Source organism: Lissotriton vulgaris, chromosome 6, assembly GCF_964263255.1.
Source record: "Lissotriton vulgaris chromosome 6, aLisVul1.2, whole genome shotgun sequence".
Lineage (NCBI taxonomy): Eukaryota > Metazoa > Chordata > Amphibia > Caudata > Salamandridae > Lissotriton > Lissotriton vulgaris.
Window position 1 is genome coordinate 1062811292 of NC_141694.1, and position 15782 is coordinate 1062827073.

At 46.8% G+C, this 15782-nt stretch overlaps 1 protein-coding gene across 2 annotated transcripts in view; it reads left to right on the top strand.

The window, feature by feature from the left end:
* The window catches only part of GNPAT (glyceronephosphate O-acyltransferase), a 920813-nt gene that overhangs the window by 597731 nt on the left and 307300 nt on the right, over positions 1–15782 (top strand). For both annotated transcript variants that reach the window (XM_086927130.1, XM_086927131.1), the window contains exon 10: positions 10483–10731. In XM_086927130.1, coding sequence (XP_086783256.1) covers positions 10483–10731 — 249 coding nt within the window. The remainder of the gene's footprint in view (positions 1–10482; positions 10732–15782) is intronic.

Below are 15782 nucleotides of genomic sequence, written 5' to 3' on the forward strand. Positions count from 1 at the left end.
ATAAGTAGGGCACCCAAGTAGGTCGAACTGTGCACGGCCATTGCAAGCTCTTAAGGAATGTGCGAGAGTTAGGGAGTTGATTTGAATTACAAGGTGGGGCTCCATGCCTTAATCAATTGAATTAAAAGATCAGGGATGGACCACTGGTCATCCTCCTCTCTAGAGATACTCTCAATAGTACCAGGTAATGGTTCAAACTGACAGTTGAAATCACCAGCCACAATCAGCGAACCCTTTCCCGCTAGGGAGTATATAAAATCATCCAAAGCTGCCACTGTGGGCTATTCGCTCCGTAGTCTACTAGGGCAAGAATAGACATTGACAAGGATCAGGGTAAAATCGTTAGGGTACGCTAATGATAGACATTGTAAGTCTATTGTGGGGGTGGTAATTTGGGAGACTGCGCAGCCCAAATGGGACGCGATGAAGATGGTTAGACCCCAAAACGGTCTCCCTCTAGAGCCAATAAGGGCTAAATTGTTCACTGCGTGAAACCCCTGCTTAGTCAACTCTTGCCTTGCCCATGTCTCTTGGAGTAGACAAATGTCGTATTGGTTGATAAATTGGTTCCATTCCGGGCAAATTAGCTTTTTTGAAATACCCGCCACATTCCATGACAGGATTTTAAGTTTGGTGGTAAGTGGATCTGTCGGACTACTGCTAGTCCGTTGGGTGCTTATTAGAGGGTTGTGGGACTGCGAAAGATTATAGAAATTGTCTCAACCCTTATTAGGGGAAGAGATACCCATATTTGAACAAGCTAAAGAATGACAGGAAGACGATGGCAAACCATTGGCAAAACTCTTAGGGGCAGAACACAGTGGTGTGAAAGACGCCCCAAAATGAGCAGGCCGTAGAGTGTCTAGGTAGGGATTTATTAGTCCATGTATAGTGGTCCTAGGTAATACTTGAGTAGAATTAAAAATAGGTGGTACTTGGTCTTCCAGTCAATCTACATCCTCTAAAGGAGCAAAGCTGTTATTAGGGGAATGCGGAAAGAATTCTGGTCTTGGTAGTGCCTTGGGGGCGGATGTTGAGATCGTATTGCACCTAGAATTAGCGCTCTAGTAGGGCTAATTTCACCTAACCTGTTGCTAGGGGGATAGAAAGATCCAAGATTGAATGCAGTTATAGATGTAGAATTTCCCAGAAGAGGTACCAATTGGGTAAGGACTCTTTGCGCGAGTTGGCGGTCTCTATAGTTAATAATCACGCAATCACCATTGATATTTTTTTCTGTAGGTCCCACCCAGGCAACTCTCCTTACCATCAAAATTTCATTGGCCAGCTCGTATGGGAAATTTTTATGCTTAGCCAGCCAAAATAAAACTTTGTTACGGAGATCCAACTGGGTCTCCCTGGAAGTGTTTGAGAGTTCGGGGATACCTGTTAGTATGATCACATAAGGGGAAGCTGCAGGGGGAAGATCTATCGTCGGGAGAGTTCCAGGGAGTGGATCATTACTAAAACTAGAATGATTCCTTTGGTTAGATATTCCAACTACGGGAAAACCAATTGGCTCATCAATCCTTAGATGAGCACTATGATTAGTGGAATGGGTATCTATTTGTTGATTGAGTGTTCGTGAAGCTTGTTGGGGGCGAGTAGTAGTTATATGGGTGGTATTGGAGTTATTGTTCTGCGATGGCGCATTTGACGATGGTTTGGTCATAATAGGATTAGAGCTTCTGTCAACAGTCCCTAGCCCAGCCCTGGGGCATGACAATACTGAATGATTTTGGTCGCTTCCGGTGATAGAGATAGTTTGTGAAGTTGATGTAGGAGGAGGGCAGTGGTGTGTTGTAGCAAGGTCTGTAATAAATTTAAGGATTGGAGCCACCTCCTCTTTTATAATTGCCCTACACTGGGCAACTAAGTCAGTGTGGTGGTGGGGTGCCCGCGGGCCGGTAAATCAGGCGAGGAGGCCGGAGATAGTGTGCTATTTTTAAGGTAGTTTATTCGCAGTACAATAGTCATACAAGATGTCACGGAAAAAGGGGTCCTGATGTTCGGATCCGGCGTCTCTGTAGTGCAGCTCTCTCCGGAAGGTCCTTGCCAGGTAGTAGGTCCTCGTGGGATGTGGAGACACCTCGGAGGGCAATAAGAGAGAAAAGGACCGTTAGTCCGAACCACGATTCGGCAGTTATGCCACTACCAATACCGGGAGGTGAAAGGGCGGAGCGGAAGGTCGTGAGGGAAGGAGGGAAGGGGAAAAGAGGGACGATAGACCAAGACCAAGACAGCGAGACCGCAAGGGTGTACGGGGCGTGTTGGGGACTTCGGGCCGTGCTCAGTGATAGATGCTCTACAATATTTTACAGTGTTAACTCTAAGTGTGTTGTGCCTACAAAGATAGAGATTATATACAATATATACAGAGAGCACCTAACGCGCTCCAGGGCGGTTTACAGGTACTCACGCGGTCTGCCGTAGCTCTCCAGGTGAGCTACGGCCGCTCTTCAGCTTCCTCCTTAAGGGTTCCACCACTCCTCTGACCACTCGTCTGCTTCGGTTGGCTCCTCTCCTCTGTCACCAGCCTGAGTATCCTGCCACGATTCTCCGACCCTGCTTCCATGATCCGGGATGCTTTTCACCGGTCCTGACGCTCCTTCCGGGGCGGGACTTCCGGGTTCACAGGGTAGTGCTTCCGGTGTTTGCAGGTCCGTGATTGGCTCCTGTATTGAAGAGAGAGGCGGGGGACTGTGGGTCAATGTTATTTTTCCGTCTCGGGGGCGGACCCGAGGGACCGGCTGGCCAGAGTTCGTGTGGACGTTCCCAGGATGAGGTAGAGACACAGGGGGAAAGAATCCTGGGGGGGGAGAAGACGGCGGGACTCCGTCACATTCCCTTCCCCTAGCTGTCCTTCTTGTACGGGCAGGAGAGGACGAGAGGGGGTATCGGGATAGAAAATCGGCATTTCCTTGTTCCGACCCTTTTCGATGTTGGGTACGGAAATGGAAGGGCTGGAGAGAAAGGAACCAGCGGAGGACTCGGTCGTTGTGTCCTTTATTCCGGGCCATCCATTCCAAGGGGGCATGGTCGGTATAGATTGTGAAAACCCGGCCCTCCAGGTAATATCTTAAGGTTTCGATAGCCCACTTAATGGCAAGGGCCTCCTTCTCAACCACAGCATAGTTAAGTTCTCTGGGGAACAGCTTTCGACTAAGGAAAAGTATGGGTCTCTCGTTCCCTTGTTCGTCTTTTTGAGACAGAACCGCCCCCAATCCCTGGTCGGAGGCATCTGTCTGGAGAATGAAGGGTCGGGCGTAGTCCGGACTCACTAGAACCGGACTGGAGGTTAGGGCTCCCTTCAGGTCAGAAAACGCTTGCCACAGGAGAGGGGTCGGATGCTTCAGGGCCTGTTCGGTATTGGTAGCCTTTTTAAGAAGATCTGTGAGAGGCGCGGCTCTTTGAGAGAAGTTCGGCACGAACCTCCGGTAATAACCGAGGAGCCCGAGAAATGCACGGAGATCTTTCTTTGTTCTAGGGAAGGGAAGGTTCTCTATGGCTTCGGTTTTGGACCTCTGAGGTCTGATCATACCTTCGCCCAACAGGAAACCCAGGTACTGGACGGTTTGGGCCGCCAGGGTTGTTTTGGCGGGGTTAATGGAAAAGCCGAAGGAGCCCAAGGAAGAAACAACGTCATGTAAGTGGATCAGGTGTTGTTCCCAGCTGTCGCTGTAGATGACAATGTCATCGAGATGAGCTCCTGCGTACTCCGTGTGTGGCCGTAGGACCTGATTCATCGCCCGTTGGAAGGTGGCGGGGGCCCCGTGGAGTCCGAAAGGCATAACAATAAACTGAAACAACCCCTCCGGAGTGGAGAAGGCGGTCTTTTTCTTATCTTGGTCTCGGAGGGGAATCTGCCAATAGCCCTTGCAGAGGTCGAGGGTGGAGATGTATCTGGCTTTCCCTATCCGTTCGACCATTTCGTCGACTCTCGGCAAGGGGTAGGTGTCGAATCTGGACACTTTGTTCACTTCGCGGAAGTCAATACAAAACCTGACAGATCCGTCAGGTTTCGGAACTAGAACGATCGGTGAGTTCCACTCACTGATCGATGGCTCGATGATTCCCATCCGTAACATGTCCTCGATTTCTTGTCTTATGACAGCCCTTCGGGCTTCAGGGACACGGTAAGGACGCAACCGCACTACCTTCCCTGGTTCCGTGTCTATGGCATGTTTGGTGACGGTGGTTCTACCGGGGTATGGTGAGAACACATTCTGTACTGGGAACAGGGCTGCGCGGAGGGTATGTATCTGTTCCGGGGTCAGGGCAGGGTCTAGACAGGGAGCAAAGGCACAGGGAACCGGATGACTGTCCCCGACTAGGACAGGACGAGGTCCCTCCCATTTCTTCAGATGGTTGACGTGGTAGATCTGGGTCATATGGTTAGTGGGGTCGAGCTCGATCTCATAAGTGACCGGGGTCACCTGCCGTAGGATGGCATAGGGTCCTTGCCAGTGTCCGAGGAGTTTGTGATCTGATGAGGGCATCATTAGAAGGACTAGGTCTCCAACGGAAAATGTCCGGGTTTTGGTGCCCTTATCGTACTGCTTTTTCTGGTTCTCTTGCGCTTTTTCCATATTTTGTTTTACTATCTCTTGGATCTGGGCTAGATGGGTCTTCAGGTTGTTGACATACTCCGGCAAAGGGCGGGTACGGTCCGGGTCGGCCTCCCAGGCTTCCTGTGCCATCTCCAGCAGGGTACGAGGGGGTCTTCCATAAAGCAACTCGTATGGGGAGTAGCCAGTACTACTCTGGGGTTTACACCGGATGGCAAAAAGGGCCAGCAGGAGGAGCTCCTCCCACCGCTTGGCTTCCAGTCCCAACATCTTTTTTAGCGTCTGCTTTAAGGTGGCATTGTAGCGTTCGACCAAGCCGTCTGTCTGGGGGTGGTCGGCTGAAGTCCTGATTTGCTTGATCCCTAGCCTTGAACAGACCTGCTTCATCAGGGCAGAAACGAAGGGGGTACCCTGATCCGTAAGGATCTCACGGGGAAAACCTACGCGGGAAAACAGAGTGATGAGCGCCTTTGCGATATTTTGGGCGGTGGGCTGGCGTAGGGGAAAGGCTTCCGGGAACCGCGTGGCATAGTCCACGATGACAAGGGCATATCGGCAACCACTGCGGGAGGGCAATAGGGGTCCTATAATGTCCATTCCCACCCGACTGAATGGTATGTCGATGAGAGGCAAGGGACACAGGGGTACCCGAGGAGGTCTGTACCTACTGTTCTTTTGACAAACAGCGCACTCACAACAATAGGTTTTTATGTGCTGATGTATACCTGGCCAGTAAAACCGGTCTAGGATGGCTTGGCTAGTCTTTTCCTCCCCGAAATGTCCTCCCAACAAGTGGCTGTGGGCCAGAAAAAGGACTTTGTCTCTGAAGGCACTAGGAATCAACAATTGAGGGTTTTGTTGCGGGCCCCCCTTTCTATACAGCAGACCCCTTTTCTTAAAGAAATAAGGACCTACTTGTGTAGGGTCTTCGTTTTCTAGGGCCCTTCCCCAGGCTTCCAGTAGAAGCGGATCCTCCTGTTGAGCCCCGCGGAACTCTTGATCTGTCTGCCATGGGTGCTCCTCCACCTCAACGGGATATGCAGAGGCGTATGACATCTTCTCCTGTCTTTTCTGTCTCTTGCTCTTGTGGGGTTTCGGTTCTCCCGGGCTTCCGGTCGGTGACTGAGGGTAGGGGACCTCCTTCCACCACTGGGCCAGGGAGTCCGTCGTGTCCTGGAGTAACGTCGGGAGACCTGGGTAATCGCTCCCCAGGATTACCTGCTCTGGTAAGGCTGGTATGAGTCCAACCGTGAGGTCGGTTCCTGTATCTCCGGGATGCTGTACCCTAACCCGGGTGGTGGGATACCGTTTAGTGTCGCCGTGCACGCACTGAATGGCCACTGCCCCTGTTGGGGTCTTCTGGTGGAGACCCAAGTCCTGAGGACGAAGGACGCTTTGACGGCACCCGGAGTCTGCGAGGGCCATAACTTCTTGTCCGTCTATGTGCACGGGACAATGAAACGGAGGGGGAGCAGCCCCGGGGGTGTTGCAGACATAGTTCCGTACCATTCCGATTTCCATAGGTACTTCCTTTTGGGGACACGTACGGGCTATGTGGCCGTAGTTTCCACAATGATAGCATTGCGGTCCAGGGTTGGGTGGACGGTATATGATCGGGGAGGGCAAGAGAGGAGCCGGTTCTTGTCTTCGGGGTTGAGGTGGCCTTGAAAATCGGTTGGTGTTGGAGGGCTGTGGCCTGTGGGTAGCTTCGTCCTTACCCCGTTGTAGATCTTGAGCCCGTCCATATGCACAGGCAATTTCGACAGCGGTCTCCAGGGTGAGCCGAGTGTGTTGCCGTACCCATCTCTGTGTGGCGGGATGAAGGGAGTTTAGGAACTGTTCCAGACATATTTTTTCGATGATGTCCTCTTTTGTGGAAGCCTCCGGTTTAAGCCACCGGTTGACAAGATCTCTGATGCGGAAGGACAGTGCTCGTGGATTTTCTTGGGGTCCTTCCTTGGTCTGTCTGAGCTTTATCCTATACGTGTCATCATCTACACCCAGGCGCTCAAGGATGCACTTTTTTATGTCCAGATAGGGGGTGGTGCCTTGGATGTTGGCCTGCTGGTATGCGGCCTGTAGGTCTCCTGTAAGCAGGGGACCCAGATACTGTCCCCATCGATCCTCAGGCCAGTTAGCTGCTTGGGACAACCGCTCAAAATTGGTGAAAAAGTAATCGGGGTCTTCACCGGGGACATATTTCTGCAACACCACGGACGGTAGAGAAGTCGTGGGTCTAGGCTGTCCCAGGACATCTGTCAGCTTACCCAGAGCTTGTTCCTGTACTGTTCCGTGACCTTTCAGGACATCATGGAGCTGACTTCTGTCGTCCTCGGCCGTTTTCAAGAATTGTTCCATGAGCTTGCCCAGCTGCTCCTGGGACTCGGCCATCCTCTTCATCACGGCCTCCATGCTACCGGCTGATCCCACTTCTGACACCAGATGTGGTGGTGGGGTGCCCGCGGGCCGGTAAATCAGGCGAGGAGGCCGGAGATAGTGTGCTATTTTTAAGGTAGTTTATTCGCAGTACAATAGTCATACAAGATGTCACGGAAAAAGGGGTCCTGATGTTCGGATCCGGCGTCTCTGTAGTGCAGCTCTCTCCGGAAGGTCCTTGCCAGGTAGTAGGTCCTCGTGGGATGTGGAGACACCTCGGAGGGCAATAAGAGAGAAAAGGACCGTTAGTCCGAACCACGATTCGGCAGTTATGCCACTACCAATACCGGGAGGTGAAAGGGCGGAGCGGAAGGTCGTGAGGGAAGGAGGGAAGGGGAAAAGAGGGACGATAGACCAAGACCAAGACAGCGAGACCGCAAGGGTGTACGGGGCGTGTTGGGGACTTCGGGCCGTGCTCAGTGATAGATGCTCTACAATATTTTACAGTGTTAACTCTAAGTGTGTTGTGCCTACAAAGATAGAGATTATATACAATATATACAGAGAGCACCTAACGCGCTCCAGGGCGGTTTACAGGTACTCACGCGGTCTGCCGTAGCTCTCCAGGTGAGCTACGGCCGCTCTTCAGCTTCCTCCTCAAGGGTTCCACCACTCCTCTGACCACTCGTCTGCTTCGGTTGGCTCCTCTCCTCTGTCACCAGCCTGAGTATCCTGCCACGATTCTCCGACCCTGCTTCCATGATCCGGGATGCTTTTCACCGGTCCTGACGCTCCTTCCGGAGCGGGACTTCCGGGTTCACAGGGTAGTGCTTCCGGTGTTTGCAGGTCCGTGATTGGCTCCTGTATTGAAGAGAGAGGCGGGGGACTGTGGGTCAATGTTATTTTTCCGTCTCGGGGGCGGACCCGAGGGACCGGCTGGCCAGAGTTCGTGTGGACATTCCCAGGATGAGGTAGAGACACAGGGGGAAAGAATCCTGGGGGGGGGAGAAGACGGCGGGACTCCGTCACAGTCAGATAATAATGTATCTATCCAAGGGGGTAGGAGGGGTTGGATGGAGGAGGCAGAGGTGTAGTGGATAGGGATGGATTACCATTTGGCTGACTGGAGCTTGTTGTCTGCCTTTCTACATCTGGTCCCACCCTTACTCCCTGTTCTTTTTTTCCCAGTAGTTCGACCTATGTCATTTGTTCCTCCCCGTATATCATTAAGATGTTGGGTTTGGTTAGAGGTACTAACTGGAGAGGAAAAGACCTCACTAGAAGTTGGAATATCGTCAAGGGCTGGCTCAATGGGGGGGTAGTAGGTACCAGTATTGATAAATCTGGTGTTATAGATAGTCGGCGTTCAGTATTCTCTATTTCGGTGTTTACTGCACCAATTGCTTTTTGGAGCATTAGGTCTATAGCGGTAGCGGGTTTTGTAACAGAGGAATTAGCTTGAACTCTGTGGAGCTTAGGTGCACAAGCTCGCTTCCCTTGAATATATTTAGGGAGATTTGGTTGGATCATCTTGTGCAGGAAGGATTAGATAAGATTTAAAGAGACAAACAATATTAGAGAGTCCCGGATTTAGAATATACAAAAAAATTACGATGCAAAGTCAACAATACCTCATTCCATTTAAATAATGGCCCTGCTCCAGATGAAAGAGAGGTGGCCCAGCCCAGCCTCTTCCGGGCAATGACGGGCAAGGACAGGCCCGCCCTTGGCCCGGGCTTCGCCTGCGCGCGTCCCACGTAGCGGGAGGTGCAGTCTGATTTTAAAGGCTGTTGGTCGCCTCTTGCTGATGTCACTAGGCGGCGCCTTTACTGAGGATGCTGGGAAGTGGAGTCCCCGGTTGGGAACTCCAGCCGTTTCCCTCATGGCACTTGGGGTGAATAAATGGTCCCCTAGCCCCCACTGGAGCCTCTCAAGGACTGCCGTTCCCCTCACAGCTGACTAGAAAGGTGCTGGTCGGTGTCCCGCGTAGCGGGAGGTGCAGTCGGATTTTAAAGGCTGTTGGTCGCCTCTTGCTGATGTCACTAGGCGGCGCCTTCACTGAGGATGCTGGGAAGCGGAGTCCCTGGTTGGGAACTCCGGCCGTTTCCCTCACGGCACTTAGGGTGAATAACTGGTCCCCTGGCCCCCACTGGAGCCTCTCAAGGACTGCCGTTCCCCTCACGGCTGACAAGAAAGGTGCTGGCCGGTGTCCCGCACAGCGGGAGGTGCAGTCGGATTTTAAAGGCTGTTGGTCGCCTCTTGCTGATGTCACTAGGCAGCGCCTTCACTGAGGATGCTGGGAAGTGGAGTCCCCGGTTGGGAACTCCGGCCGTTTCCCTCACGGCACTTAAGGTGAATAACTGGCCCCGTGGCCCCCACTGGAGCCTCTCAAGGACTGCCGTTCCCCTCACGCCTGACAAGAAAGGTGCTGGTAGGAGATATAGGATAGAGGGAATAGTTAGGTCTTGGTGGACACTGGGTGGAGTGTTGGTGTGGGTTTTTAGTGTGAGAAAATTGTTGTTTGCTTGAATAAGAACAGTGCCATTTTTGTAGGAAGTTGTATTCAGGGTGGCTCTGAGGTTTTGTGCGGGTGTCGTCGTAATCCTGGTTCCGTGGGGAATATTTTTCTGCCATGGATGGTTAGTAGCTTGGAGAAGGCAGTTCGCCATTTGGCTATTTTTCTTGTGAAAAATATTGAGGTCATTGATTATTACGCCTTTCTTGGCGTTGAAGGAGTGGTCAAGGAACAGTGTTTCAAGATTTTTTCTGAGGAGGCTGTGTTTAAAGGTTTTAGAGGTAATTTAGATAGATTGGGGGTGGGGGGGTATTGCTTTGATATGTAATCTACAACCGACTACCTGTGGTTCCAGAACCTTCTGAACCATCTTGCCAGCCCTTACTGTTCCAGAGATATCTTTTAAAGTTATAGTTAAGTACTTACTTCCAGTGCACGATCTGGCTATTGTTGGTCCTCCACCAGGGGAAGACCTTGACCAGAGTGTGAACTGGGAGTTAGTGCCCAACTACAACTTTAAAAGGGTTGCCCATTAGATCTGCAGGTTCAATCAGGCCTAAGTGGGAGCTGAGAAAAATGAAGTAAAATAGAATCTCGGCAATACCTAGGTATAAACAACGGAGGTAAATTGCAGCAATTTCTTTTTAAACACCATCTGCAATATAAATGTTGTCTTTTAACATTTTCAAGATATCAATTCGAAGAAAGTATGCAAGGTGAAGCCCGATCTGCAGCAGAATCTCTGACTTTTAGTTTTTTTCCGATAAATGATATATCTGAAATATATTTACTTCTGCCTTTAAATTGAACTATTGTATGGACAACTGTCCAGCAGCAACAACCCAGTTCTAGCCTTGTTGGAACACTCCAACGTTTTGTCGTACTCATTTGTATTGTAACCGGAATAACTCCAACCCCTGCATTTACTCACAGTGTGTGTTACATTAAAAAAAAAAGTGTCTTCATTTATTTCAGTACATACTCTTGTTTTTAGAATGTTGAATATGTTTCTGTTTCTTTCAGATAACCTGCCTGCTGGTAAAGTTGTTCTGTCTAGTCTTGCTGTACACTCAAATATATTTTGCCTTCTCAATGGTCGAGTTCATCTGCTTGATGAACAGGACTCTGATGCTGTGTTGACCGAGGAACTGGTAATGAAGAATGCAGTTACTACACTAATGTGTGCATCTTACCGAAACCAGATGATAAACGTCTTTGTGCGGCCGGCATTGGTGGTGATAGCCTTGCAGATGGCGGAAAATTCCCGGAAAGGTAGGTTGCTGAATGCCGTTCATAATTACTAATAAGACTGAAGATACATTGAACGAAATTGCTCTTCTGACAATGATTTAAAGTGAGTTGGTATGCTGTCCTGAAGTGACCGGCACAGGTGTACATCGTGCAATCCTTGTTTCATGTGGTTTCAACTTTCAGTAACTTTTCAAGTTGAAATTCCTACAATGAACAGGAGATATTTCCAGTACAACCTCTGCCTGCAACTGTCACTCCAGCACTACAGACATCTAGGACATTAATTGTTCAGAACAGTCCATAACCACGTTATATTGTACATCCACCTTTTTACAGAGTGCATCAGCGACTAAATACACAGGAGCGGCACCAGAGAAAAACAAAAGTAAACGTCTAACTCTCTTGAGCCAAATGCTAAACCAACCTGACAACGTACCCTATGTACACATTGAATAACCCTTATCCATAGAATGCACTACCTAAAAACCGAAAGCATACAGCAGACCACCATCGTATTCCAGTACCCTTGGATACAAACGACTAGCATCACAATTCACACAACTGCCTGCAGCTCAAAATTAATAACATCGCCTACACAAACAAATTTTAAACTGTGGTTTAATAGCATCCACACAGGCCACCCACTTAAAGCAAAGCTGCTACCCCTCCACCCTCAAATGAATACTGTAGTATGTTATGGCCTCTATAAAAATATCTGCATGTAGCCAGATAAAGTAGGTGAGCTTTGAACTCCCACTTCCTTTATTGTGAACCATACCCTCAGATAATTTAACACATGCCCCGTCCTGGGAACTTCCTGTTGGAACATCTGCCTTTCACCACCATTTTCCATATTTCATATAATTTCAAGCATTAAGTTCCAAAGCTACCGTTATGAATTGATAAGACATTTCTTTATTTTTTCTTTCCAGAAACACACCACTCCTAGTTCTGCTCTCTTGGGTTATTTCTAGTCGCTGGGCCAGGAAAATAAATATGTTATCGTTTTACTTTCATTAATGGATGCCAACCCTTCTGAACTATATATATTGTTTTTTAGTTCTTTGGTTTTCACAAAATCAACGTAGATGCCCACAACTAGGATGAATTTAAGACTTGCATCTTCTTCAACACTTGTTCTGTGTTCTACTCCTTCTTCTTCAACACCCTCAATGAAAGAAAACAGGCTGGTTTTCACAGTGAGCGGGTACCTTGTATGGATGGAGAATCAATTCAAATCGTTCTTCCCACGGTCTTCAAAAAGTCATACGAAAGAAAATATGGACTCCTTTATTAACACATGAGTGAAAGTTTCAATAGTGACACCAGTCTCCTTTAAGGGAAATGTTCTTGTGGTACCATTGGAAAAATACAACCACATGCTGCAAAAAGAAATCTTGAAATCCTGTAAAGATGGGTAATCTGTCCAATCTGGTAGCGTTGTGGGTATACAGGAAAAGTATCACCAGGACGGCAAGTCTACAAACATAATTAATCATGTGAATTGTGAATCCTGTATGGTCACAACACTTCTGTTTTTGTTTGCCTGGCAGTGATGGCAGAGTTTCAGCTTGGTGTACTCCTGATGACAGCGTGAATATAGACAACAAAGGAAAGTGTGCCAGTTTCGCTGCAGCTAATACAAGGATAGCTGATATAAAGGGTGCAGAAGGACAGAGATTTTTTCTCTAGCTCTTTATCAAGTCATGGCTAACTGAGCAAAGCACATTTTGATTAGGTACATATACTGGCTATTGCACCACAGTATTTTGTCTGGCATGTTATCATTTGATTTAGATGCTGATGAAGTGTAGAATAATGATGTGAGGTACTTCACAGATAAAGACCGAGATGCCACGTATTCTTTCTTAACTTTGTTAACTTAGATGTGCAGTTGGGAGAAGTCTAAAATCCAGATTATCCGCCCAAAGTACTACATACCTTTTATAATCTAGAAACTCATTAGTTGACCTTTAGAGCTCATTCGGTCTGTGAAAGAGAACTGAAGGTTGTCAGGATATGTGTATCTCCTTCCATAACCCAATCCAAACTCCAAACTAATTTCCTTTTAAATAATTGCTACGCCCCCCTGGAAGGTTATCGGGGTATGCCTCTATAACAAAGGGCTCTACTCCTCCCGAAAGCTCCCTTCCAGCAACCTGCTTTACTTATAAATGGTAGAGAAAGGAACATTGTCAGGGTATGTCCTCCTCCCTCCATGACCAACCCGACTGACTGGGTAGCTCCTTTTAAACCCAATATTCCTTTTATTATACTCCCATTCTTCCAACCCTCTATCCTGGATCAGATAGCAAATCTGTCCAATGCTCATTGGACAAGTCCTCAATGGAGATCCTGTTGAAGGGTAGGCAGGTTGTTATTCCCACAAACAAAAAAACAGGGTACATCCTGTGCTTTCTCTTCCTGACAGTATTTCCATAGTGCTACACTACCCACAGGTTCTTCTCCTGTGACCTTGCTTGGGAAAGTCCAGCAGGATCACAAATCTACTAGCTTTTTGAAAGGTGACTCTCAGTAATCTGAACAGACCATGATGAAAATCTTCCTGCGTTATGTGTATGTGCAGAAAATTGTTTCTGAAGCATATCACAGGACATTTGGATTTTTGGTTAGGCTGGTCAATGTACTCTGTCTCTATTGATTGCACACCGGAACACTGTTGTGATGTCCTGGATTTTGGTTTCCTCCACCCCACAGCCGTTATTGTCAGTTCCATTTTCAGATTGATATGGCCCCCAAGGTTGTCTCATACGCTGTTCAAGTCTCCTGCATTCAGCTGCTTATCATGTAAGCATTTTAAGGCGTTTACAGCACTACTCTTGGCTTTGGGATGATGACCAGGCAGTAGAGCACTGGGAAAGGAGGGATTTGGGATTGAAACAAATTATATATTAGTGTTTTTTTAATCATGGAACCAAATTAATTTTCTCCCCATTTTGAAAATAGTAATGTTTCATAAAACAATAAATCAAATGTTGAAATCCATATGAATTTCTTTCTTCCTTATTATTCAATAATCCAAAGCAAAAGTGTTCAGGAAGTCCAAATCCTAATTCCAACAAAAAAGTTTGTTTAATACATGGATCCAATTAATACGATAATTATTATATTCAAATCATTAATTCCACAAAAAAACAGCTTTTCGTTAAGAGCAGCCTATGCTTTTCGTCCTCTTTAGGATATCATCAGTGCTGCAAAGTAAAGAACAAAAAAAATCACAATCCATTTTGATAATAAACAAGACAGAGATATAAATAAAACTAATTTCATAGGAAAAGTTAAAACTTTTGTTCAAAACCCCCTTTCGGTCCTGCCTAAATAACAATCTAAAATTACAATGCGTCCACCCACCTTTAAATAACATGTTTTCTTATTAAATGTTAATTCAATATACTCTTCAATCTGAAATGCACGTACCACATATGATTATGACTTTTCAGAGTTGAATACTACTCATCATTATTCATTGCTTATTCGACGCCCTAGAACAATATAACGCGAAGCTTGTATTTAGAAAATGATCTATTTAACATAACATCAACATTCACTAAGTGCCCCCTTAGCAGTACTATCAAATATACAAAACATGAAATAAGTATTATATATTTCAAGAACAGAGCATTGTCGACAAGCCTTCGCTTAGCATATTCCCATGCAACTAGCTTCAATTGTTACGGTGCTAAATTATCCGTCTCAAAAGTTCTAATTTTCTCATAAAAATAATTTCCTAATGACACTGCTCATAAACTAAACCAATTCTCCCAGTTTGCATTCTCTCAGCAAAATATTTCTTAGTATTTACCATCCAATAATGAAGTTCAGAGTCGCTATTCAGACCACTAGTCACTGTTCTACATCTGCTTATCCACCTGGCTTCCTGCTGCCTAATACTAAGTTCCCAATTACCCCCTCTTTTTCTAGGCATGATCTTCTGTATGCCGTGGAACTTGATATTAACCTGTGTGCTATGATTTTCTGTAACATGCTGGTACAATATTGATCTAACATCATGAATAATGACGGCCCGTTTATGTTCTTGAATTCTCAATTTAAGCATTCTTTTAGTGCTACCAATATATACTTTGTCGCACTCACATAAAATAGCATAAATGACCCCAATGCTATTATAATTGATAAACTCTTTGATGACATACTTTCGATTGGTGTTGTAAGAAAAATCCTTGATTTTATTAATTCCTGAATCACAAACACTAAAGGCTCCACAGACATAAAACCCATTGGGAGGCTTGGGTAACCAACTTGTGTCCCCTGTTTTTAAGGGCTCTATATAATTCCTAGTGGTCATATCTTTAATAGTTGGACTTCTTCTGAAAATCACTCCCGGTTTGTCACTCATCTGATTTGTCAAACCTGGTACACCCCTCAAAATATTCCAGTTCTTACCCAAAGCCTTAAAAATACCATCCTTCTCAGTACAATAAGTAGTGACAAATGCCACACGTTCTTTCGAATGATCTTTGTGTTTTTGCTCTAAAGTGGATTCTCTCTAAACATGCATTACTCTCTCTCTCTCTGGCCTTTAATAAATCTTTAATCCTTAACCCCTCTTCTGTAAACTACATTGTAAATTATCCAATTCTTTTCTAAAAACCTCATCATTGCTGCAGTTCCTGCGAATTCTGATCATTGCCTCGAATGGGATTCCTCTGATGATCGTTACCGGATGGGCACTTTCTGCTCTTAAAATAGAATTAGTGGCAGTGCTTTTTCTATACAGTCTACTTTTGATAGTATCGCCATCTACGAGTAATTCCACGTCCAAGAAATCTATTTTATGATAATTCCAATTCACGGTAAACGTGACATTAAAATCATTCCTATTCAAATAATCAAAGTCATCCGCCAATTCTGGTTGTGTGCCCTTCCATATCAGTAAAATGTTGTCAATAAAGCGAACCCGAAACAGTATATGATCCGTCCATTCAGATGCTCCCTGGCTCCAGGCATGCTGCCTCTCAAACCAGCCCATGAATAGGTTGGCGTAAGAGGGAGCAAACCTGGAGCCCATTGCAGTTCCCCATATCTGATGA